At 52.2% G+C, this 25,245-nt stretch overlaps 2 protein-coding genes across 5 annotated transcripts; both read left to right on the plus strand.

Moving 5' to 3' along the window:
* The first annotated feature begins 673 nt into the window (after window positions 1-673).
* On the plus strand, window positions 674-15,632 carry TBC1D13 (TBC1 domain family member 13). 4 transcript variants are annotated; one of them, XM_069474735.1, is made up of 12 exons: window positions 674-774; window positions 1,698-1,771; window positions 3,214-3,254; window positions 3,853-3,914; window positions 4,071-4,170; window positions 5,021-5,103; window positions 8,917-9,076; window positions 12,380-12,590; window positions 13,095-13,258; window positions 14,106-14,266; window positions 14,518-14,575; window positions 15,452-15,632. In XM_069474735.1, exons 1-12 carry the CDS (start codon window positions 752-754, stop codon window positions 15,515-15,517), a joined length of 1,203 nt encoding a protein of 400 aa, XP_069330836.1. In that variant the 5' UTR covers window positions 674-751; the 3' UTR covers window positions 15,518-15,632. The 4 variants fall into 4 exon arrangements, with proteins under 4 accessions (XP_069330836.1, XP_069330837.1, XP_069330838.1 ...); XM_069474736.1 differs by having other exon boundaries at window positions 727-774; window positions 14,169-14,266; window positions 15,452-15,590; XM_069474737.1 differs by lacking the exons at window positions 12,380-12,590; window positions 13,095-13,258 and having other exon boundaries at window positions 727-774; window positions 15,452-15,590.
* A 6,385-nt stretch (window positions 15,633-22,017) lies between these two features.
* On the plus strand, window positions 22,018-25,104 carry ENDOG (endonuclease G). The gene is made up of 3 exons (XM_069476910.1): window positions 22,018-22,524; window positions 23,601-23,710; window positions 24,806-25,104. The coding sequence occupies exons 1-3, from the start codon at window positions 22,018-22,020 to the stop codon at window positions 25,086-25,088; spliced, it is 900 nt and encodes a 299-aa protein (XP_069333011.1). The 3' UTR covers window positions 25,089-25,104.
* Window positions 25,105-25,245: the final 141 nt, after the last annotated feature.

Genomic DNA, 25,245 nt, shown 5'->3' on the forward strand with positions numbered 1-25,245 from the left:
AAAAAAAAAGAAAAAGAAAAAAGAATAAGGACAATATGCAAAGATGCATAAATGTGTAGAGAAAATAATTTTAAGGCTGCCAACTGTCTTTTCTTGGAAAGAATTTCTGAAATCTTGGCTTTCCTTTTCTATTGTTCTGAAATGATGGTAAAATTACAGAAATTTTACTGTTTATGAAATCCAAAAGTCAAGGAAACACTGAATTGTAGTCCTGGTCCTCCATCTAGTATTTACTGAGCCACCAGGCCAGTGCTGGTCACTGCTATAGTCCTTGAGGACTCAGCAGTGAACAGGAGAAGTCCAGAGGCCTGTTCAGTTTAGCAGAGGAGGCCGACATTCATAATTCCAGGTAGGGTACGTGTACGGAAGAAGATAGGGTGACAGGTATATTGCGCAGATAGAGACTGAGGCCCAGGGAAGTTCATGCAATAGTCCAGGGACACACAGTCTACGCTGTCCCTGGCAGGTCCTCACACTTGGCCCGTAGGGTTCGCGGGACGGGGGTGGCGTGCTCCCAGCCCCTCTAGCCACGCCGGGCAGTTGCAGCCACGGGGTTAGGGTGGAGGGGTAGGCGGAGAGCAGAGGGTAGCACGTGACCGGGCGGGGCGGGGCCGGGCAAGGCGGAACGCTCAGGCTTGCGGTTGCGTTTCCGGCCGGAGGCTTTTGCCAAGCCCCCCGCGTCCCTGGGGGGCGGCGGTGGCAGCGGCGGCGGCCGTGGTAGAGGCACTCGGGGGGTCCGGAAGTCAACACCATGTCGAGTCTGCACAAGAGCCGGTAAGGGACCACGGGGTCCGACCCGGCCAGACGACTCCTGGCCAGGCCGCCCCTTCTGCCCCTCAGAGGGTGGCAGCGCCGGCGCGGCCAGGAATACGGAGGCCACTTTCTAATCTCATTGCCTGTGGGCCAGGGGGAGGACGGAGCGGAGGCACTTCTGCCCCTGGTGTCATCCCTTCTGTCTCTCTACCCCTGAACCCCTGGTTTCCCCCTTCCCCTGGTATCTGCCTCATCGAGACCTCCGTGCCCCGCCCCCGTCCCTTTCCCCCTTTTTAACCCTCTCCTCAGTACTCTCTCCAAATGCTCCCTGTGCCCTTTTCTTAGTAGAAATGCTAGAGAACTTGCTTTCTCCAATCTGTCTCCTCCCCCAGCCAGATCCTGCAGCATTGGCCAAATTTTGCTCACTCCTCAATTTTCTGCCAGGATGTGCTTTTTAAACCTTTTGTCCTTCGCTGTAGACAGACCCAGAGGTCTGTTGGTGAGCATGGAGAGCTGGGTGCAGATTGCACAGGTCCATCGCCTGCGGATCAAATTACTCCTGGTTCCTAGGGTTCATTGAGTTAAGGTCGTGGCTGTGCTGTGGGCTGGGCCTGGCCAGCAGGAAGTGCCCAGTGAATGTCAGCTCACTAAATATCAAAATGTGTCTAATTTTATGGTGCTCAGTTGAGAACCTCTAGATAATATCTCAAGTTTCTTCACTGGGATTCTGTTTCTGAGCTTAGAGGAAGAAATACTCTGTAGATCTATTGTTCCCCAGAGCTGCTTTTGGTGAGGACCTTGTGAGCTTTGAGTTTTTATGCCCTGAAGGGGAAGAAGGGACAGGTTCGAGGCTGGAGGTGTGAGGGAGCTGTGGGCGGCAGGCTCAGTTACTAAGCCTGTCACCTTAGAGTTTGAGTGTGCTTCATTTGCCTTTTCCCTTCCAGGATCGCAGATTTCCAGGATGTCCTGAAGGAGCCCTCAATTGCATTGGAAAAGCTTCGAGAACTCAGTTTTAGTGGTAAGAGGCAACTCTGCATTTTCAGGGTTTCCCTAGAGCAGCCTTATGGCTGGGATGGAGGGGAAGGTGCCGAGGGCCACACCTGGTCAGTACTGGGGGCCAGCCTGACTTCTGAGGCCTTCGCCAGGTTCTGGAGAGCTGAACAAGCAGTGACTGTCCTGAGCTTGGCGAGGTTTCCCAGAGGAGTTATGGCCACAGTTAGCAAACCTTTAGGCCTTAGGCAGGAGTCACCGGATTCCTGAGAGTAACTGGAGAGGACTAGAAATGGAAGAATGAGAGTGGGGAGTGACCTTTTGAGCCTAGGTCGGGCCTTTCCTCATTCCTCAGCTAGTTTCCTATGTTGTAGAATTTGATTAGCTGCAAGGTGGTTCCTGGTTCTCTCCCTGGCTTGGGATCTAAGCTGAGGTGACAGTAAATTTTGGTTAATGGCAAAATTTCAGCCTTGGGACACTGACTTTAAGAAGCTGATCCTCCGCAGTGTTTGACTTTGCCCTCCCTGGCATGGTTAATTATCTGCTTTTTGCTTGTGTTTAAAAACACCCCAAGGTGTTCCATGTAGCTTCTTGTCACTACCCTGCCCCTGTAACTTTGCCAACAAGAAGTTCTTTCATTATCCCTGTCATTCTGAGTGGGGGCATTAGCTCATGTTCACAGGGCCAGGGATCCTGCTCTAGCAAGGCTCCTGCCAATGTTGCAGGACAAATTTGCCTGGAAGGGGGGGCAGTCTGTGTCAGTGGTTAAGAGTTTGGGCTTTAGAGTCAGACCTGTGTTGAGTCCTTGGTTGCTCTGTCTTTATAAATAAATTCCCTTATCTATAAGATGAGAATGATGAGGCTAATCTTTCCTACTTACCGGGATTATAATGAGGATTAAGGGAAATGTCTATAAAGCACAAAGCACTTAGTAGCTTAGTTTATATTCCACAAATACTTACAGAATATCTTCTGTGTGCCATGCCCTGTGCTAGGCACTGGGAATAATAGACAGATGTTGGTTTTGTGTTTCTGGGGCTTACCCAGTAGTAGGGGTTACAGAGGTTAAATAAATACATAAAATATATTATATAATTCTAGTTGTGATAGATGCTATGAAGAAGTCACAGAGCCATTACTGTTTATAACAGGGAGACCTGACTTTGACTGGAAGAGATGGTAGTTGGTAAAGGTTGCTCTGAGGAAAGAATATCAAGGATGAGACTGATGAGAAGGTGTTATCTTCAAAAGAATGTTCTAGACAGAGGCAGCTCTGGGCTGGGGCCTGGGACCATGGTCAGAAATTACACACAGAATTAGCTTCCAGTCTAGTAATCTTTCTGACAGCAAATGATTCCCGAAGAAATACTTCTTGTCTACTCCACTCCCTGCCAGCTGGCTCCCAGGTGAAGGGCTGGGGGGTTCTGGGACTCTGGCCTGGGGCGTGACCTTTGCCTGCTGTGTCCACAGGCATCCCCTGTGAGGGCGGACTGCGGTGCCTCTGCTGGAAGGTGGGTGTGCCTGGGGTGGGGCTTCTGCTCTGCTGAGAGTCCCTGGGTTCCTGCATGGGCTGCCCCCACCCTGGCCCCTTCCTCCTGTTCTGCACCTTTTCTTGCTTGTCTGAGAAAGCTTGTCTGGGAAGTTCTGGGTTTTCTGTTCCTCTTGGTGTCCCCTCCAGGATCTCCTTGGGGATGGGACACTTTCTAATGCTGGTGAAGGCCTGTGCTTCCTGGTCCATACCAGCAAAAGTGATGCTTACTGGGACAAAACAAAGGCTGTGCTTCCCCCAAAGCTGTTAGCTGAGGTGGCAGTGGAAACCCAGTGTCCTGGTTTCCAGCCCCTTTGAGCACAAGTGGTGGTGTTGGTGCTGTTGTTTCAATCATTTAAAGAGCGTGTGTGAGGAAAAGCGGAGGAAAGGGCTGGTTTGGGATAAAGGGGAAGGGAGGCAGTGGGGAGAAAAAGGGGTGATGGCCCTGATTCATGTGGACGTTCTTGGGTTCCAGCACTTCTCATCTTCTCTGGGCTTTATGAGATGTTTTCCTTGAGGCCTGTCAGCCTCCATGTATTGTCTGGTTGTCACCAGAGCTGAGCCCCTCTTCCTCTGTGCAGATTCTCCTGAACTACCTCCCCTTGGAGAGAGCCTCATGGACCTCCATCCTGGCCAAGCAGAGGTGAGGCCCTGTGGAAGGGTGATGGCGGGAGGGCCTTTGTATCAGACAGAGCTGGTGGTGCTGAGACCGAGCTGCCTTCTGTTGCTGCTTCTCGGGCCTGGGCTGGGCTCCCTGAGCAAGACCTTTGGGAATCATCCCTCTTCCTCCTCTCCACAGGGAGCTGTACTCTCAGTTCCTGAGGGAAATGATCATCCAGCCCGGCATTGCTAAGGCTAACATGGGTGTGTCCAGGGAGGATGTGACCTTTGAGGACCATGTGAGTAAGGGCCGACAGCAGGGACTGAGGCTAGGGAATGAGGGGTGGGGCCTTTTGAGCAGGCCAGGTGCCCCCACGCCAGAGGGCAGGTGCAGCAGCCTGGCATCAGCTCCCTCTGGACCTTCCGGTCCCTCCTTTCTGCATTTGGTTGCTCAGGCCCTGAAGACACTTGTCTCTCCCACTCCGCTCAGGCCCAGTCAGTGTATAAACGACGGCCAGTGTCCAGGGAGTGCTGTGGCCAGCCCTGCTCCAGGTGCTCCAAGGGCCAGGTCTCCTTCTACCCTCATCCCCGTTCCTTGAGGCGGGTCCCATGATGGTATAGTTGAAGGAAGTCAGAGCAGGGCAGGAGGGGGGACAAACTGCCTTTCTGTGGCCTGGAGGAAACCTGTTCTCTGCTCAAAGGCTGAGCTCCTCCCATGTGCGTCACACCGCAGGACATGGAAATGGATTGACCCTAGGCCCGTCCTCCAAAGATAGGAATTGATGACTGAGAGCATTGATAAATGAGAGCTGAATGATATAACATTCATTCATTCATTCATTCAGCAAGCACTGAGTGAGCACCTGTTACACACAGAGTTCTAGAGCTAGGGCAAGGAACAGAAAGATCAGAGTCCCTGCCCAGCAGGGCTAGACTCAGCAGACTGCCAGCTGTGGAGCTTGAGTGGGATCTGGGAGGCTGTGGGAAGGCCTGTACTGCCTCCTTTGAGCAGCTTGCAGGCTGTCTCAGGGCCACAGCTGGGTGTGTGGCGGGATTGTTGGGGAAGGCCACTGCTCAGGCCTCCAGGGCAGAATTGGTTCTTGGGCCCTAGCTGTACTGTGGATGAAGCATCATCTTCTCCCCCGACAGCCACTCAACCCCAGCCCCGACAGCCGGTGGAACACGTACTTCAAGGACAATGAGGTGCTGCTGCAAATCGATAAGGATGTCCGGTAGGCAGGGCACCTGGGGGCTGGGGGGACCCTCGGGACTTCTGGGGCTTTCTCCAGCTCCGTCCTTTCCTTTTGCAGCCCAGGTGCACAGGGTGTGTGTGGATTGTCCCTATGGGTCCAGGCACCATTGGTGATCGGCCTGAGAACGGGCTGTCAAGGGAAGTGCGTGGGTGGCTCTGCTCACACGTGCCCGGCTCTCCTGATCCACACTGTAGTTTCATTTGTGTCCTGGGCGTTTATGGACTCATCTGATCATTCCTTCAACAAGTATTGAGCCCTGGGTGTAGACAGTGCTAAGCTCAGGGTTGAGTGCTGAATAGACAGGCATGGTCCTTCCCCTAAAGTAGCTTAGAACCTAGAGGGAAAGATGGCAAGACAGACATTCGACCAGTTAGATCTTACCCGCACTTAGCACTCATGGTAAATGCCCTGATGTAAAGTTCAGGGGGTTGGGGGCGGCCTAGCCTGAGAAAGCTGTGTGTCAGCTGCCATCTGCGGAGTCAGGGGCCTCAGGAAAGAGGAAAAGCTGTTACGGGCGGGAGCTGCCTTTGGGAAGCCCTGGAGAGCTCACAGAGCTTGGTGCATTCAAGGAGCAATGTAAGAGCCAGGGTATGAGGCAGAGGCTGGACCTCGGGCTAGATCCCAAGGGCATGGGGCAGTCACGCAAAGGCTTTGAGCAAGGGCGTGACATGGTCAGGTATGTGTGTTTTAAAATTGTGAGCTACAATGTGTGCCTGCTCTTCCACTTAATAAAGAAACGTGGAAGTGCTGGCTCTACTGCCCTGCTGGGCTGGGAGTCTGGCAGCATGTGGGGTCTCCATAAGGCTGGGCGAGTAGCTGGAAGGAAGGCCTTGTCTGCAGGGTGGTGGAGTGGCTGAGAGCCGGGTTCTGAAGTCCATTTGCCCAGCTTCAGTCCCACCTTTACCACTTGTTAGCTGTGTGACCTTGGCAAGTGACTCAGGCTTTCTGAGCATTACTCTTTGTATCTGTAAAGCAGGAGTAAGATGGTTCAAGTTAAAGGCGTAGAGTGGGGTCTGGGTCTCCATGGATAAATGGAACTGTTGTGCTAGTCTTAGCACAACGTGGAAGCCCTTAAAATCATCAGCCCTCTATTAGAGAAGGGTTTTGGGAGCTCTCCTGTTCCACTTACCACAGCCTGCCTGAATCCTCCTCCGGCACTTTCCTTGGTCAGACAGGACAAGTTGGCTGGCTGTCCCACACAGTGACCCTTCAGCACTTCCAGGGGGCAGCTCTCGGGTGCCCAAGTTGGTCTGCAAGGCCAGGTGCACCTTCATTTGGCTGCTTCTCAAGGAATTGCTGAGTGCCCGTGTGAGCAAAGGTCTAGCGGGGTAAGCAAGACTGAAAGGGTCTCTGCCCTCGGAGAGCTTCCAGTTTAAGTGAGGAGACAGATACTGAACCTAGAAACACATATGTAGTTCCAAATACTGTAAATGCTGTTACAGAAGGAAAAACTGAGCTCTGAGAGAATAAAAGGGGGGCGCTGTTTGCACTGGGGGGGTCAGGAAAAGCCTTTCTAAGGAGATGACTCAGCACAAGACATGAAGGAAGAGGAGGAGGCGGTGAGGCAGTGAGCTTGCCTGAGGACCAGCACGTGAGAGTGCTCTGCAGCTTGGGAAGAAGGTGCGTGCCAGGGGAAAGTCGAGAGGAAGGTCCTCCTCACCCTCACCGCCCTGGGTGCTCCTCCCCTGCCCAGGTACATCTGAAGACAGCCCAGGGGACCCCAGCACTGGGTGGCTCGGCCAGGCTGCAGGAGAAAGGGGGCTCTGCCACGGGGTGTTCTGATGGCCACACTTAAGTCAGGAACCACATATTGACCCAGGAGAGCAGCTTCCGTTTGGTAGTGATTGTAGCACGACCTTCAGTGTTTCTAGAGGGCAGGTTTGCAATGTGCTACATCTGAGAAGTCTGCAAAATGTGCATATGCTGCAATACATCTAATTTAAAAACTAAGGCCGGGCGTGGTGGCTCACGGCTGTAATCCTAGCACTCTGGGAGGCCGAGGCGGGTGGATCGCTCGAGGTCAGGAGTTCGAGACCAGCCTGAGCAAGAGTGAGACCCCGTCTCTACTAAAAATAGAAAGAAATCATCTGGCCAACCAAAAATATATATAGAAAAAATTAGCCGGGCATGGTGGCACATGCCTGTAGTCCCAGCTCCTCGGGAGGCTGAGGCAGAAGGATTGCTTGAGCCCAGGAGTTTGAGGTTGCTGTGAGCTAGGCTGACGCCACGGCACTCACTCTAGCCCGGGCAACAGAGCGAGACTCTGTCTCAAAAAAAAAAAACAAAACAAAACAAAACACAAACTAGATCACATTCTAGAGACTGTCTCCCAACTTATTTTTTCTCTTACTCTGCCTTGAACATCTTTCCATGTCAGCTATATAATATTTTCTTGTATAGTATATAACTTACTTAACCAAACCTCTTTCACTACTTCAAACAGCACAACAGTTAATAGCCTTGTGCATACTAGATAAATGTTTTTGACATGGAAAGATGTTTTTGACATTGAAAAATGTTTGTGGTTGAAGAGAAAAGTTAGGTTGTTTGACCATAAAGACACTTAAAAAAAATGTATGTGTATCTACTTGGAAATGCACAAAAAATATGGGTACTATACATATATAATGACTGTTTCTTTTTGGAGACAGGGTCATGCTCTGTCTCCTGGACTAGAGTGCAGTGGCATCATGGTAGCTCACTGCAGCCTCAAACCCCTGGGCTCGAGCAGTTGTCCTGCCTCAGCTTCCCAAGTAGCTGGGACTACAGGCATGCGCCACCACGCCTGGCTAACTTCGGTATTTTTTGTAGAGATGGGTTCTCACTCTTGCTCTGGCTGGTCTTGAACTCCTGGCCCCCTTGAACAATCCTCCCACCTCGGCCTCCCAAAGTGCTAGGATTACAGGCTTGAGCCACCATGCCTGGCCCTATATTGTTTTTAAATAAAATGTTACAATTATGCTCATCCTGAGGTCCACAGGGAATAAGAAAGAAAAAAAATGTTACAATTAAAAACAGATTTTTGTGAGCTAGGCTGACGCCCCAGCACTCTAGCCTGTGCAACAGAGTGAGACTCTGTCTCCAAAAAAAAAAAACCAAAACAAACCAGGGTGAGCATGGAGAACTTCCATTAATATGTAAAATAATAATTTAAAAATCCCCCAAACAGGCAGCGCGTTTAGTAGTCCCATGCATCTGTCTCCTGCTTCAACAGTATTTGGACGGAACAGACCCAGAGACTCCCTTTCTAAAAAAAAAACACAAAAAAATTAAAAACCCCCAAAAACAATGCTTTGTGGGGCCGGGCACAGTGGCTCACGCCTGTAATCCTAGCACTCTGGGAGGCCGAGGTAGGCAGATTGGTTGAGCTCAGGAGTTCGAGACCAGCCTGAGCAAGAGTGAGACCCCATCTCTACAAAAAATAGAAAGAAATGATCTGGACAGCTAAAATTATATATAGAGAAAAAAATTAGCCGGGCATGGTGGCGCATGCCTGTAGTCCCAGCTACTCGGGAGGCTGAGGCAGGAGGATCGCTTGAGCCCAGGAGTTTGAGGTTGCTGTGAGCTAGGCTGACGCCACGGCACTCTAGCCTGGGCAACAGAGTGAGACTCTGCCTCAAAAAAAAAAAAAGAAAAAAAGAATTCATTATATAAAAAAAAAAAAAAAAAGAAAAACAAACAAACAAAAGACAATGCTTTGGGGGACACTTGGAGTCTCCTAGCAGCAGGGCACTGATGGAATATCCAAAACCATCCTGAGTAACAGGATTCTCTCCTGTTCCCTCTTGACAGGAGATTGTGCCCAGACATATCCTTCTTTCAGAGGGCCACTGAGTACCCCTGCCTCCTCATCCTGGACCCTCAGAATGAATTTGAGACCCTTCGTAAGCGAGTGGAACAGACGACGCTGAAATCCCAGACAGTGGCCCGGAACCGGAGCGGGGTTACAAATGTGAGCCAACCTGGGGTCCCCAGGGACTCCTCTAACAGCCTTCCCCTTCCTGCCTCCCATGGACCACTGGTGCCAGGCCCAAAACCATCTGCCCTCACAGTTCCCCAAAGCAACTTTCGTCCTGCCACGTCCACCTCTGGGGCTCTTTCTGAAAGCTGGGCTTCAAAGGTTCATTGCCCTCCAGCTGGTGTAATGGCTGCCAGGGGAGGGCCTTGCGTCATAGTGAACAAGCCACACTTCTGTTCTTAATGTGGTGAGGAAGTGTGAGGCAGGCGGGATGGGCTGGGGGCTGAGCCGTTCTGGGTATCAGAGAAGACTTCCCTGAGGAGGTGGCATTGGAGCCAAGGCTTGAAGGACAAAGAGGAAGGAACATTCCAGGTGGAGAGGAGAGCATATGCCAAAGTCCTCAGGAGGAGGGAGCATGGTGTGTGCAAGGTCCTGGGGCCTTGGCTAGAAGCGGAAAGTGAGGGGAAAGAGGTTGGTGGCAGTAAGGCCACGAGGGACCTTTGTGCTGAGGGGTGGGGAGGGCCCTTGCAGCATTCTCAGCAGGGCAGTGATTCGGGTCTATTTTGTAAAACATTGCTTTGGGCACTGGAGGTGCAGAGGCCACCTGGGAGGCAGCTGTCGTCCAGGCAAGAGCTGGGGACAGGGGCTGGGGTGGAGCAGGCGTAGATCTGAGAGCCCCAGGAGGTGGAGTTGGTGGGACTTGTGCTGGGCAAGTCATGCTGGTGTTTGAACCCAAATCTTCTAGCAGATTTCTGTAACTCTGAGAAGCTGCTTGTAGCCAAGCAAGTGTATTACCTTATTCCTTAACTCACACCTACTGTTTTGGTACCTGGAGCAGGGGCTTGTTCCCTAAAACTTCTCACTGTCCTCTGTCATGGAAAAGCCCTTCTCTGTAGCCTCTAACAAGCTAGAGACGGATACTACTGCAGAAGCTTTTTCCCCAAGGGAATGACTTTGATCAAGGCTCCGATGGGGTGGCAGGGGCAGGGGCTGATCCCAGGGTTCCACGTGGCTACAACAGAATTGGGAGCAGCAGAAGTGCCGTGAGGTGCAGAACGCTTGTTTAATAACCACATGGCATTTTTTGTAGGCAGCCCGCTAGGCTGCGGATTTCCTGGCTGAGGGGCCGGGGAGACTGGCTCCTATCATTCCTTTCACTGTAGTAACTGGGGTCTGAGAGCTGAGCTCTTACACATTTTAATTTTTGGAACTGGTCCTGGTAGCAGAGAACCCACCAGAAACTTCATCCCTAGACCTCTGGGGCTGTGGTTGGGTGGTTTGAGTTAAAGCTGACCATCTGTGTGACGCCGGGCAAGTACTCCTGGCTCATGTTCCTGGGCCTCTGTTTCCTCTTCACATAAACTGGGCATGATCATTTCTGCCCAGCCTGGCTTTTGAGTTGCCAGGAGGATGAAATGAGGTCATGGCTGTGCAGATTCTTAGAAAGCAGGAAAGCACTGGGCATCCTTGAGCGGCAGCCTGCCCTAGAGGCCTGGTTCTGGAGTCAGCCCATCTGGGTTCAAGTCCCAGTGCCATCATTTAGTGTGAGACATTTAATGAGTGACCTCACATTTCTGAGCCTCAGTTTCCTCATCTTGAAAATGATGTTGAGAGAATATTCTAGGTTGTTCAGGGGGTTATTTATGGAGGAATGTTTGTACAACACTGTCTGGTTCATAGAAAGCTCTCAGTAAATTTACTGAGATGTGTGCATGTACACATGTACATGTGCGTTTATGCATATACAAGCACGCATGTGTGTGTGTGTGTGTGTGTGTGCGCGCGCGTGTGTGTGTGTGCGCGTGTGTGTGTGTGTGTGTGTGTGTAATGGGAGAGGGAGTTTAATGTCCTCGGGACCCTGCGCTGCCCACATAGCTTCATAAGCTCGCTTTGCCTGGGTTGCCCCACCGCTGGGGCTGCTGATTGAGTAGGTTTAGGGAGTGCAGGCACCTGCATCTTTACAGAGTTCAAGGGATCCTGAGGGGCAATTGGTATTGGGGATGTTGCCCAGGCTGGAGTGCAGTGGCACTATCATAGCTCACTGTAACCTCAAACTCCTGGGCTCTAGTGGTCTTCCAGCCTCAGCCTCCTGAGTAGCTGGGACTACAGGCATACGCCACCACACCCCCTAATTTTTAAATTTTTTTATAGAGATGGTGTTTCACTATTTTGCCTAGGCTGGTCTCGAACTCAGCCTCAAGCAGTCCTCCTGCCTTGGACTCCCAAAGTGCTGAGAATACAGGCATGAGCCACTATGCCCAGCCTTTAGGAGGGATCATCATCTCTTTATCTTCTAACCTTTTCTTTTTTTTTTTTCAATTTTTTTTCCTTTTAAATTTTATTACCACCACAAAGTATCTGCATCCATGTCTTCTAACCTTTGCTTAGGAAGATTTCTAAACATTCAGAAAAGTTAAGAGAGTACAGTGCACATCTGTATACTTTCCATCTAAATGCAACAGTTGTTAACATTTTGCCATGTTGCTTTATTTGTGTTCATCATACATGGAGAGAGTAAGTTGCAGTTGTCTGACCCTTCACCCCCAAGTACTTCAGCAGGCATCTGATAGCACGTCTACGAAGAACAACAATAATTCCATAATATCATCTCATACCCAGTCCGTGATCGATTGAGATGTCCTCCTCACTTGTACCAAGAGTATCTTTATTGTTTTATTCCAAACCAGGACCCAATCAAGGTGTATGCCTTGCATTGGGATGTTATGTTTCTTTAGTCTCTAGATGTCGGACAGATAGGTCTCTTGCCTGCCCCCCAAACAAGTGACTTTTTAAAAAGTTTTGCCCAGTCATATGTTTTTGACATATTTAAAGGTTTTACAATGAACTGTAAGTTACATATACTAAAATGTATGTATACAACTAGATAAATTTTATTATGTATATACCTTTGTAACCACCAAAGTCAAGATACAGAACATTTCCATCTTATTAGGCCACAGTTGCTGCAAGTCAAAAACACTAAAGCAAAAGAAAAAAAAAAAAAAGAACAATTTCCATCATCCAGAAGGTTCCTTCATGCCCTTTCCCTGTCAGTACCCTTTGCCTCAGAGGTAACTGCTGTTCTGGCTTTTACCACCATGAATTAGGTCTTAGTACTATTGGCCTGTAGAATGCCCCATATTCTGGAATTGTCTACTTGTTTCCTCATTATGGTGATTCACATGTTCCTTTATGTCTTATATTTTCCCTAAGCTGGGAGTTAAGTCCAGGCTTAATGGTAAATATTTCTGGCAAGATACATTGTCCTTCCCAATGGGCTCCTCCTCTGCTCCCCAGATGAGCTCCCCGCACAAGAACCCTGCACCATCGTCCCTGAACGAGTATGAGGTGCTGCCCAACGGCTGCGAGGCCCACTGGGAGGTGGTGGAGCGGATCCTGTTCATCTACGCCAAGCTCAACCCTGGCATCGCTTACGTGCAGGGCATGAACGAGATCGTGGGGCCCCTCTACTATACCTTTGCCACCGACCCCAACAGCGAGTGGAAAGGTAAAAGGGCCCTTGGCCGCCCACACCCCTCCTTGCCGGCTCCTAGAGAAATGGACCGAGGCCAGCAGGCTGGAGGGCTGTATCCGGCTGTGCGGGTACTTCCCTCCTCGGGCCTCCACTCTCCCCGTCACATGAGGGTTTGGCCTGGATCATCTCTAAGATCCTTGTGGCTCTGATCTAGAATGTTGGATGTTTACTGATCTTTTGATATTTGTAACTTAATTTCTGGTAGAGGAAATGAGACGTACATACAGGAAGCTCATCTTGTGTGAAAAATGTCATCAGGAGAGCATGTAATAATTGCGGAGTGTGCAGCATTGCCAGATGTGAGAAGAAAGCAATGATATCCTTAGTCCGGGAGTGGAGAGTAGTCAAGGACAGAGGAAGGATAGCCTGACCATGAGGGAAGGGCAACTTGGGGGGCTCGGAGGGGCCAGATTTCAATGCAGTGTGGGGCGGGTGGGCCTCATGCGTGCCACTTCTGCGCACCCTGTGTCTGTCCAGAGCACGCTGAGGCAGACACATTTTTCTGCTTCACCAACCTCATGGCTGAGATCCGGGACAACTTCATCAAGAGCCTGGATGACTCCCAGTGTGGCATCACCTACAAGATGGAAAAGGTGTACTCTACCTTGAAGGATAAGGACGTGGAACTCTACCTGAAACTGGTGAGGACCCCCCGGACCAGACAGGCGGGAAAGAGCAGAGGTGCAGAGCAGCTCCTGAGCAGCCCAGGCCCGGGGCCAGGTCTGGCTTGACAGTGGCCACTGCTGCTGCGGGGGTGCTCACCACACGCGGAGGCAGCCTGGGAGGGAAGGGGAGAGTTGAGAACGGTGCCCATTGTGTGCCAGGCACAGGCAGGGCATTTACCATGCACTAAAATAGTTAAGCCTGTTAGTAGTTCTTTGAGATGTGTATTAACTTCATTTTTAAAAATTAAAATAAATTGGCTGGGCATTACAGGCTGCTCTTACCTGTAATCCCAATACTTTGGGGGGCCAAGGCGGGAGGATCACTTGAGGCCAAGAGTTCATGACTAACCTGGGCAATATAGTGAGACCCCATCTCTACAAAACAATAGAAAAATTCGCCAGATGTGGTAGCCTGTAGTCCCACCTACTCCAGAGGCTGAGGCAGGAGGATTGCTTGAATCCAGGAGTTTGAGGTTGCAATGAGCTATGGTGATGCCACGGCACTCTAGCCCAGGTGACAGAGTGAGACCCTGTCTCTGAGGGGAAAAAAAAATCTGGGTTTGTGGCTTCTCTTGAAAAATCAAAAGGTCTGAGGACATTGACTGGCAGCAAGAAGCCCCTGCTTATTTAACCAAGTGAGGCTCTTCGGTGGCCCAGTGCTGCCCCCATAAGAGTACCTGGCATTCACACCTGGCCCACTGTATCCTCGATGTTCGGGCCTGACCCCTGGTGTTTACCTGCATTCACTTCCAAGAGGCTGCATGGTGCCATGTGGCAGCTAACAACCAGCTTCTTGCACCCCACCTCCTACCACTCTCCCCAGCAAGAGCAGAACATCAAGCCCCAGTTCTTTGCCTTCCGCTGGCTGACACTGCTGCTGTCCCAGGAGTTCTTGCTGCCTGACGTCATCCGGATCTGGGACTCCCTCTTCGCTGATGACAACCGCTTTGACTTCCTCCTCCTCGTCTGCTGCGCCATGCTCATGTGAGTGCGTGGCCATGACTTTGCCTTGGTTCACCTGGCCAGTCCTTGGGAAGAACCAGAGGGGAGGACCCTCAGCCCCTGGAGGGCGGGCAGGAGCTGCTCTCAGGTGACTGGAGAGAGCCCCTGGAATCCTTGGGACAGCGCCAAACCAAGCTGCTGTGGGTGGTGAGGAAGGAGCTGGAAGGGGCCTGGCAGGGCGTGCACTCAGAGCGGCCCTGGGTCCCAGGACTTTTGCTGCTTCTTTTTCTTAGACTGATCCGGGAGCAGTTGCTGGAAGGGGACTTTACCGTAAACATGCGGCTCCTGCAGGTAATGGGTGTTTGGAGGAGCAAGCCCAGTCTCAGCCATGAGTCATGCTCACCAAGCTGCCACCCCACACCAGTCGCTGTCACAGCTGGGCTCAGGAACGGTAGAGAGTAGCAGAGATGAAGAATCCAGGCCCCTGAGGCAGATCTGGTTTGGATATGGGTTTGAATCCTGGCTCTGCCATTGACCTTGAGAGTTGTGTGGCCTTGAGCAGATGACTTGGGCTCTCTGAACCAAGTGCTGTATGTAGGTTAGTCACACCTGGGACACAGCGAGCACCAAGAACATGGCAGTGCTCGTTGGTAATTGCACTCAGACCCGGGTAGGAAAGCAGAACACAGTGATTAAGAACATGGGCTCAAGGGCCAGACAGCTTTGGCTTTACACCTTTGTTCCTCTGTGCTCTTCATGTGACCCGAGTGCCAAGCGACAGCCTCTCTGGGTCTTAGTCTCTTCACCAGCGCCTGGCCTAGGTTGGTTTTTACTGACAGCTCTGCAAGACAGGCCTGAGCACAGTAACCCGCTCCTAGGGCTGTCGAGGTGACTCAGGGAGCTGACGCTTAGTGCCCAGCCCTATACCGGGTGTGAGTGGAGCTTGGGGTTCGATGGCAGCAAGGCCCTGGTCCTGGTCCTGAGGAGAGGGCTGTGGGACCTTTGGGTGGTGCTGTTTGGGTTGGCTAAGCTGGTGCTGCAGTGGGTGCAGCGTTGGCTCCACGCACGGGTTTGGGCAGCGTGCGCGGGATGTCTGGTATTCTGTGGTCCCTGCCGTGGGCCCAGGGTGCAACATGGTGACAGGCCCCAGTGGGAAGGGTGCGGGTGTGGCAGAGATGGCAGAGGGTGAGCTGGCTCAGGCATTTTGTTGGCCTTTCCCTTGCCCAGGATTACCCCATCACAGACGTCTGCCAGATCCTACAGAAAGCCAAGGAACTCCAAGACTCAAAGTAGCCTGGCGGCAAGAGGCCAATGTTTTGGAGAGCAGCCACTGGACCCTGGTGCCCTGGCTTCTGGGACATCTAGAAGCCTGTGGGGACCCCAGCCCAGGGGGGAAGCTGCAGGATTGATCCACTCCAGGCCTTCTCGCCCTGGCTCCCTCGCCGCAGGCCGCTCCCACTGGGAGCACACTGTGCTGTGCCCCTTCCCTGCCGCCAAGCCTGGCTCCCTGCCTGCTCTTCAGCCCTGAGACCCTTTGCCCAGGCCTCTGAGCAGGGTTGGGGCTCGGGAAGTTCTCTTTTCCAGGGCCAGGGTCTATTTGGGAGGCTGGCCAGGGCCCTGCCCTGCCTCAGTTTGTGCTTCTGGTCTTCTCCTGGGCGCTGGTCAGGGAGGTGCTTGGCATAGGGGCCAGAAACCATTTCTGAAGGTTGGTGCTTAGGCTTCTCCCTGGGGAAAGTGACCCTGAGGGCACTAAGCATCTGCCAGGCCCAGGTCACACCCTCTGTGCGTCTCCCACTAATCGTGTGTCTATCTGGTGTTGGTGTGTGTGTGTCCCTGAATTCCCCAGATGTCTCTATGTCTGTGTGTGTGTGTGAGAGAGAAGGGGGTGAGGGGTGAGGATATCTGAATCCCACTTGGTCTCGCTGCTTCTCCTTCTTAGCCCCCCTCTCTACCTCTGTCTCCCTCCACCTCTGTCGCAGCAGGTATGTGCGCCCCCTCTGTGTTCCTCTCGCCATTACTCTCCCTCTGCCCTTCTCTCTTGGGGTGCCTTATCCTGAGCCTCTTCCCCTCTCTCCTTGCCCCCACTCCCGTGAACCCGGAGACAGAGTGAGGCATGTGGCTCAGCAAGGCCCCTGGAGGTCAACCTTGGCCTTTGCATCCTTTCTCATCCCACAGCCCGAGGCTCCCAGGTCCCAGGCTGGGAGGGAGCCCTGACTAGAGGGCCCTGAACCCGCTTCCCATAACAGGACTCTTGGAAACCAGAAGCTGCTGAGAATTGATGGGGCTTTGGGCCTCTTGCCCCTGCTTTCTGCCCAGGGAGGGAGAAGGAAGAAGGAAAGCTGGGTTTTCTGGAAGTGTCCCCAAAGGAAAAGGACACTAAGGTGATTCTGTACCCAGGGTTGACATCCAGGTGCTTCACAAGAGTTGTCATTCCCTTGGCCTCCAGGTCCCAGCCCAGGGTGGTGAGTCCCACAATAGGCAGGTGGGACCCAGCGCATCCCTGGGCCAGGCGTAGCTGAGCATTAGGCCCTGGATCCTGTCAGCGCCAGCAGGGCCACGGCTATGCCTCTGTGTGCTCCTCCTCCCCGTGCAGGCTGAGGGTGCTGCTGGCCTTTCTCCTCTGGGCACCTGCTTGGGCTGTTCCCAGGGTTGGAACAGGTGCACTCTGAGCAGGGGCAGCGAGCCTACTCCCAGCTCTGGGAGGGCGGGGCTGCTTCTGACCAAGTCCCCTCCCTCCTTTGGTGAGCAGGCAGGTGGTTTGGGTCTGGAAGCCCAGGTACCTTAGCAAAGGTCCTCATCCTCTTCCCAGACGGCCAGCAGGAGCCAGGCCCCAAAAGCCTTCCTGAATCTGGCAGGTGGGACTTCTTGCTGCCCTCCCAGACCTGGCTGTGGGCTGGAAACACCTTCCCCCAGGTGGCTTCTTAGCAGGCTTTTCCTGGGATGCTGCTGGGACTTTGTGCACTTGCCTGTTTCCTCCTCTCCGAACACACAGTATTCGGGAGATTTTGACTATTTATTGAGACTCCTGGCTATTTATTGCAGATTGGGGATAAGAGGTGGGACTGGGAAGGTAGAAAGGAGTTGGAAACGTGGTCCTCTTTATTTCCCAAGGTCAAAGTCAGCATCTTTTCTCCCTGGCCCGGGACCTTCCTGGTTTTCCAAGCAGGAAGAGGGCTGGGAGGGCTCTGAGCTCTCTCTACAGGAACTGCGTGTAAAGGAGCGAAGAGAGCCGATGTCCTTGCCAGACTCAAGGACCCCTGGGATGAGGCAGAGACACACTGCCTCATAGCAGCCCGGTCCAGCCTCTACTCAGAACTTGTCGGCTGGTGGTTCAGCCCCACTTTGACTCCTTCACAGCCTGAGGCTTGGGCCACTGCCTGGGACCCAGCAGACACTGCCCAGGACAACCTGATGCATTCCCTCTTGCCTGTCCCCCACCCTCCCTTCTGGGACCATACTACTTGAATCACTGCATCTGATTGGCCTCTGGCAGTGCTGGGTCCAGTGCCCTCTCTTTGACCCCGAGATGAAGGTCAAGAGCACAGGGACGATGTCTTGGTTAGGCTGAGCTCCCAGTGGGATACTGCCTGAGGAAAGGACTTGCCCTTGGTGAGTTCCCCTCTCCAGATTCTCAAGGGAGGTCCCCACAGAGCCAGAGTGCCTGAGGCTTCCTGTTTGAGAAGCTGCTCCCAGCTTGGGACACTTAAAGATTGAGCTGTAAGAATTCAGCAGATCTCACTCCAGAGTCAGAATGTTAGTCTGCTTTTGTTTTTTTCATCTGTTTTGTTTCTTGAATCAATGCTGTTGATGTCTTTAATAAATCACGTATTCTTTACAGTGGGCATTGGGTGTTGTGATGGGCTGAAACCTTTGAGCTCTCAGAACAGGGAGAAAAGTTTGAGCAGGGATGGAGTTAGAGTCTCTCAGAGTGGTCTAAGAAAAAGGCCACGAAATCCTTACTGGAAGAGCCTGTTCAACTCTTCTAATTCAGCTGCAGCAATCTGCAGCTTCCGGGAGGAGGGAGTGTGGACTCGAGAAGGAGGTAAAACACATAATCACATAGCAAGTTTTTAGATTTAAAAATCAGATCATCTCATTAGATACAGAAAAAGCATTTGACAAAGTTTGACATCTTTTCATGATAAAAACTCAAATTAGTGCTGGGTGTGGTGGCTCACCCCTGTAATCCTAGCACTTTGGGAAGCTGAGGCAGGAGGATCACTTGAAGCCAGGAGTTCGAGACCAGCCTGGGCAACCACAAGACTCTGTAGAAAATTTAAAAAATTAGCTGGGCATGGTGGTGCAGCTACTCAGGAGGCTGAGGCAGGAGGATTGCTTGAGCTCAGGAGTTTGAGGCTGCAGTGAGCTGTAATCATGCCACTGTACTCCAGCCAGGGGGACAGACTGAAACCCTGTCTCACAGGGTTTGTGAGGCACAGATGGAATGTACCTCAACACAGTAGAAGCCATATGTGAAAAGCTGACAGCTAACATACTCAATGGTGGGAAGTTCAAAGTCTTTCCTCCAAGACGAGGAACAAGACAAGGATGCCCACTCTCCGATTTTGTTCAAAATAGTCCTGGAAGTCCTAGCCAGAACAGCTAGGCAAGAGAAATGAAAAGTATCCAAACAGGAAAGGAAGAAGTGAAATTGTCTGTTTCCTAACATGATCTTATATATAGAAAACCCTAAAGAGTCTACCTAAAAACCTGTGAGAACTAATAGGTGCACACAGTAAAGCTGCAGGCTACAAAGCCCGCAGCACTTGTGTGCACTAACAATGAACCCTCTGGGAAGAAATCAAGAAAATCCCATTTACAGTAGCTACAAGTAAATAAAGTACTTAGGAATAAGTTTAACCAAGGAGGTGACAGACCTGTTCACTGAAAACTATAAAATATTGATGAAAGAAATTGAAGACACAAAGAAATAGAACAATATCCCATGTTCATGAATTGGAAGAATTAATACTGTTAAAATGTCCATACTACCCAAAGCAATCTACAGATTCTGTGCAAACCCTATCAAAATTCCAATGTCATTTTTGACAGAAATAGAAAAAAAAACCTCTAAAATTCATATGAAGCCACAAAAGACCCTGAATAGCCAAAGTGATCTTCAGTAAAAACAAAGCTGGAGCCATCACACTACCTGATTTCAAAATATATTACCAAAGCTGTAGTAATCAAAACAGCATGGTAATGGCATAGAATAGACACATTAACCAATGGAACAGAATAGAGAGCCCAGAAAACGAACCCATACATTTATGGTCAATTGATTTTCTACAAAGGTGCCAAGAACACAATGGGAAAAGGACAGTCTCTTCAATAAAGGGTGTTGGGAAAACTGGATATCTACTTACAGATGGGAGAAATTGGACCTTCATCTCACACCATGTACAAAAATCAACAATGGATAAGACACTGGTCTGGACATTGATTTTTTTGGATTTGACCCCAAGAGCCCATGCAACAAAAGCAAAAATAGACATCAAACTAATAATATGCACAGCAGAGGAAACAACAGTGTGAAGAAACCTATGGAATGGGAGAACACACCACACAACTTTCCTGACAATGATGAACTGCACGTATGCCTGTGGTCCCGTAAGATAATGGAGCTGAAAATTTACTATTGCCTAGTGATGTCCTGATCATCCTGACCCTGTGTGGCCTAGGCTAATGTGTGTCTTAGTTTTTAACAAAAAGTTTAAAAAATAAAAGGAAATTAAAAAATTTAAAAACAGAAAAAAAGCTTATAGGATAAGGATGTAACAAAATATTTTTGTACTGCTGTACAATGTGTTTGTATTTTAAGCTAAGTGTTATTACAAGAGTCAAAAAGTTTTAAAAAATTATAAAGTTAAAAGTTACAGTAAGGCCGGGCATGGTGGCTCATGCCTGTAATTCTAGCACTCTGGGAGGCCAAGGTGGGAGGATCACTAGAGTTCAGGAGTTGGAGACCAGCCTGAACGAGACTCCGTCTCTACTAAAAAAAAATTAGCTAGTTGTCATGGCTGGCATATGTAGTCCCAGCTTCTTGGGAGACTGAGGCAGGAGGATCACTTGATCCCAGGAGTTTGAGGTTGCAGTGAGCTGTGATCATGCCACTCTACTCTAGCCTGGGTGACAGAGCCAGACCACCTTGTCTCAAAAAATAAATAAGTAAATAAAAAGATGTGTTGAAAAGGGAACCTTGGTATATATAATATGCTGACGGTGGGAATGTAAATTGGTACAGCCATTATGGAAAACTATGGAGGGTCCTCAAAAAACTAAAAATAGAACTTCCATATGATCCAGCAACCCTACTTCTGGGTGTACATATCCAAAATATTTGAAATCAATATGTTGAGTTATCTACATTCCTATGTTATTGTAGCAAGTTGCTGTATGGCTAAAATATATTTTTATGGGCTGAATACTATAGCATCTAATATGCTAAAAATGTCCTTAACAGGTCCATTTCTGAATATTTTGCTTATTTCATCCTCTTAACTTCCCGGGCTCTGTCCTCTATGTAGCTTGGAAGGTATGAACTTTTTAAAGGCTTCATCTATCCTGTCAAGCTGCTTTCTGGAATCATTATGCCACGTTTCTGCTCCATTCAGCAGTTAGCATCAGCTGCCTGCATCCTTGTTCTCCCGCTAGTGTTAACGTGAAACTCTGTGAATCTAGTAGCACTTGGGGCTTATATTATAGTATAATGGTTAGGAGAACATCCTGGGGTCAGACAGATCTGGGGTCCTGTCATTGCTCTGCCAAATAGGCGCTCCCTTTTGGGGCGGTTTCGGGGATTTTTTTTTTTTTTTGAGACAGAGTCTCACTCTGTTGCCCGGGAGTGAGTGCCGTGGCGTCAGCCTAGCTCACAGCAACCTCAAACTCCTGGGCTCAAGGGATCCTCCTGCCTCAGGCTTCCAAGTAGCTGAGACTATAGGCATGCGCCACCATTCCTGGCTAATTTTTTTTCTATATATTTTTAGTTGTCCAGCTAATTTCTTTTCTTTTTTTTTTTTTTTTTTTTTTGAGACAGAGTCTCACTCTGTTGCCCGGGCTAGAGTGAGTGCCGTGGCGTCAGCCTAGCTCACAGCAACCTCAAACTCCTGGGCTCAAGCGAGCCTACTGCCTCAGCCTCCCGAGTAGCTGGGACTACAGGCATGAGCCACCATGCCCGGCTAATTTTTTTGTATATATATATTTTAGTTGTCCATATAATTTCTTTCTATTTTTTAGTAGAGACGGGGGTCTCACTCTTGCTCAGTGCTGGTCTCGAACTCCTGACCTCGAGCAATCCACCCGCCTCGGCCTCCCAGAGTGCTAGGATTACAGGCGTGAGCCACCGCGCCCGGCCGGTTTCGGGGATTAAATGAAGTAGTGATAAAAGTACTTTACAGTAGTTTTCGACCCTTCCCAGATGCTCACTAAGCCGCAGCGCCTCGTGCCCCTTGCGCAGGCGCAGAGGAGGAGCGACCCTCCAGCGGAGCGGACCTCCCGGCAGCCACTGCGGAGCTGAGGCGGTGCCACGCCCCCCAGCGCGCATCCTAAAAGGGCAGAGAAAGGGCGCCGGGGACACCACCTCTGGAGCGGGCCCTGCGTCTTCTGGTTGTGAGTCCCAAGCCCTTCGGGGCGCTTGTGACTGGTGGGTAAGGTCACCTCAGCGCCCCCGGCCCCCACCGGCCCTTTCCCTGCGGTGGCCCGCGGCGCGGCTCCTTTAAGAGGCTCGGTCGGACGCCGGCGGTGGCGGCGCGCCCTCCGCTCGCCCGGGTCCCAGCTCCGGCGGCGCTCTGGCCATGCGGGCGCTGCGGCTCAGCCTGAGCCTGGCGCTGGGCGCGGGGCTGGGCGCGGCGGCCGAGGGCTGGCGATGGCGGCGGGCGGACGCGCAGGCGGTGCCGGGGCTGCTGGGCCGGCTGCCCGTGCTGCCCGTGACGGCGGCGGCTGAGCTGCCGGCTGTGCCGGGGGGACCGGCGGGCCGCGGCCCGGGCGAGCTGGCCAAGTACGGGCTGCCCGGGCTGGCGCAGCTCAAGAGCCGAGAATCGTACGTGCTGTGCTACGACCCGCGCACCCGCGGTGCGCTCTGGGTGGTCGAGCAGCTGCGGCCCGACAGGCTCCGCGGCGACGGCGACCGCCGCTCGTGCGACTTTCGCGAGGACGAGTCGGTGCATGCATACCACCGCGCCACCAACGCCGACTACCGCGGCAGCGGCTTCGACCGCGGCCACCTCGCCGCCGCCGCCAACCACCGCTGGAGCCAGAAAGCCATGGACGACACTTTCTACCTGAGCAACGTCGCGCCCCAGGTAGCGCCCGCGCCCCCGGCCGGGTCTCGGAACGCGGGGCCAGCGCCTGGCTTCTCTGAGCCTCGGTCGTGCATCCAAAGAATGGAGGAACTCTGGAGTGCGCGCTCTTAGGTTAAGCCCTTCGAATCGGGCCGAGCGCCCTAGGTGGCAGGGAGGACCCGAGGGGATACCGGCTCCGCAGGCAGACCAGGGCTTGAACTCGAACTGTGAGCCCCTGGCACCTCCCTGAGCTTCAGTTTCCTCGTCTGTAAAATGGGGGTAATACTATTATTCACCTCCCTCTTGTAGTGGCGAAGTACTGAAGACAGTGCAGGTAAAAGTACTGAGCATACTTCCTAGCTCACTGGTTATTAGTTATAAGGAGGGAACTGAGGCTCAGAGAGGCAAAGTGAGTGGCCCAGTGCCACACAGCAGGAAGAGAACCCAGGCAGTCTGTCTAGAGGAGCCTGAGCCTTCAGCCAATGACCTACCCTGCCTGCCTGAGAGCAGGTACGAGGAAGACACCTGGCACAGAGTCGAGCTGCTTGTGCCCAGTCACTGTGCACCTTGGGCCAGCTGCCCTAAATCTAGGCCTGTTCCCAGCAGGGCCTAGCACCCAGTGGATGGAGACCTAGCTGGGGCTTGGGTGAATCCCATGGGGTACAAGCTTCCCACCCAACTTCCCTAACTTCTCTTTCAGCTGCTCAGTCTCCTACCCATTTTCCATTGTCCTAAGGCCCCGGGAGCTCAAGCGATGCAGGCAGATTTGTGACATTCCCAGCTGGGCACTGCCCATGAATCAGCCCAAAGGACAAGGCTAGCCTTCCTGTGAGCCCCTGGGTAGGGGTCAGGGACAGGCCTCAGTCCCTGTCTGAAAGGCGGAGGTGTGCTCCTTCCTCATGCAGCTCTTTGGAGCTGAAACTTTGAGACCTGGGCTGTGGGAGGGATGGCTGCAGGGGGGTGGCTAGCAAACACCAGGAAACTGAGGCTCAAGGCCATGAGGGTGGAGCCTGGGCTGGGCTGCCAGGGGTGCTGGTTGTCTGATGGAGGGGTAGGGTCCCAATCACAGTCCCACTGAGCCCCACCTGCCCAACCAGGTGCCCCACCTCAACCAGAATGCCTGGAACAACCTGGAGAAGTACAGCCGCAGCCTGACCCGCAGCTACCAAAACGTCTATGTCTGCACAGGGCCGCTGTTCCTGCCCAGGTGAGGCTGCAGCCAGGCCCAGAGGGTGGCAGGCCCTCCCAGCCACTCACATGCCAGGCTTGCCCAGACTCTGGGTCAATACCAGGTCACTGCTCATCTGGTTTCTTGGCAAGTCCGTTTCCCAGCCTCTGCCAGAGACCTTTGGGGTACCCACCTGGACCATCTCTCCTCTGTCACCCCTTGCCACACACCCCCAACCTTGGGTTTTGCCCAGATGGAAACTTGCAGTCGCTGATGCACCAGCTCTGCTTGCAGCACTCTTCCCCCACCCTTCCCTGAACTCAGATGTGCTGGGCCCAGGACGCTCACTGGTCCTGCTGCAGCCCTGCCTCCCAGGTGGAAGGCACTGAGCTCCTCAGGGCGTGCTCAGGGATTTTTCTGGCCCACTGAAGAATGGGACTGGGTGAGGCAATAGGTCGCAGCTGGGCAGCTGGCTCTGGAGTCAGCAGGCCGGGATGGAATCCAGGCCCTATCACCTGGTCCTTTGGTGCCAGGGGCAAATGACTTCAATATCTTCCCCTGCAAAATAAGGATAAAGCCTGTGACGTCACAGTATTGGGGGACTGAGTGGAGTGGCAGACGTCACATGCTTAGACCAGGGCCTGGCCCATGGCAAGGGCCCCCCCCAAGGGTGGCTGGGGACACTGATAAACTGATTAGCAAGTGAAACAGGGGACTGCTGAGGGGAAGCCCTGCAGTTGCCCCTTCGCCCTTCCAGTATCCTGCACCTACCACGTGCTGTGTGCCAGGCCCTATGCTGGGTGCTGGGGTTTTAGCTGTCATGGCCCTTACCCTCTTGGTGCTCACCTCCAAGGGGAGAGACAGGCAGTAAACAAGCATCTGCACAGATGGATGTGAATATTTACAAGGCTCAATTCTTTCAGCAACACTTATTATTACCCATTCTGCCTGGCCCAGTGTTGGCAAAGAGTCTTTGCTCCGGAAAGAGTTCTCAGCTGCAAGGAAGAGCCAGGCAGAACCTCACAGTGAGGGGTTGGCAGAAGTCTACTATCAGATCAGGGAAGGCTTCCTGGAGAAGGTGGCCTTGGGTTCCAACCAGGCTCCCTTCCCATGTGTGCCTGGGTCTGCCCACAGGACGGAGGCTGATGGGAAATCCTATGTGAAGTACCAGGTAATTGGCAAGAACCATGTGGCGGTGCCCACGCACTTCTTCAAGGTGCTGATCCTGGAGGCGGCGGGTGGGCAGATCGAGCTCCGCTCCTACGTGATGCCCAACGCGCCTGTGGACGAGGCCATCCCACTGGAGCGCTTCTTGGTGCCCATCGAGAGCATCGAGCGGGCCTCTGGCCTGCTCTTCGTGCCAAATATCCTGGCACGGGCGGGCAGCCTCAAGGCCATCACTGCCGGCAGCAAGTGAGGGTGCAGCCTGGAGACTGTGGGCTTGGGGGAGGGGGTGGAGCTGGGTCTCATTAAAAGTGGTTATTTTTGGAGACAAGTCTTGGCTGTGTCTGTTCTTGGTGACCGCCAGCAACCCCTGGTTTCATTGCTGCTTCATGGATGCTCTAGACCCAACT

This window comes from Eulemur rufifrons, chromosome 7, assembly GCF_041146395.1.
Source record: "Eulemur rufifrons isolate Redbay chromosome 7, OSU_ERuf_1, whole genome shotgun sequence".
Classification (NCBI taxonomy): Eukaryota; Metazoa; Chordata; class Mammalia; order Primates; family Lemuridae; genus Eulemur; species Eulemur rufifrons.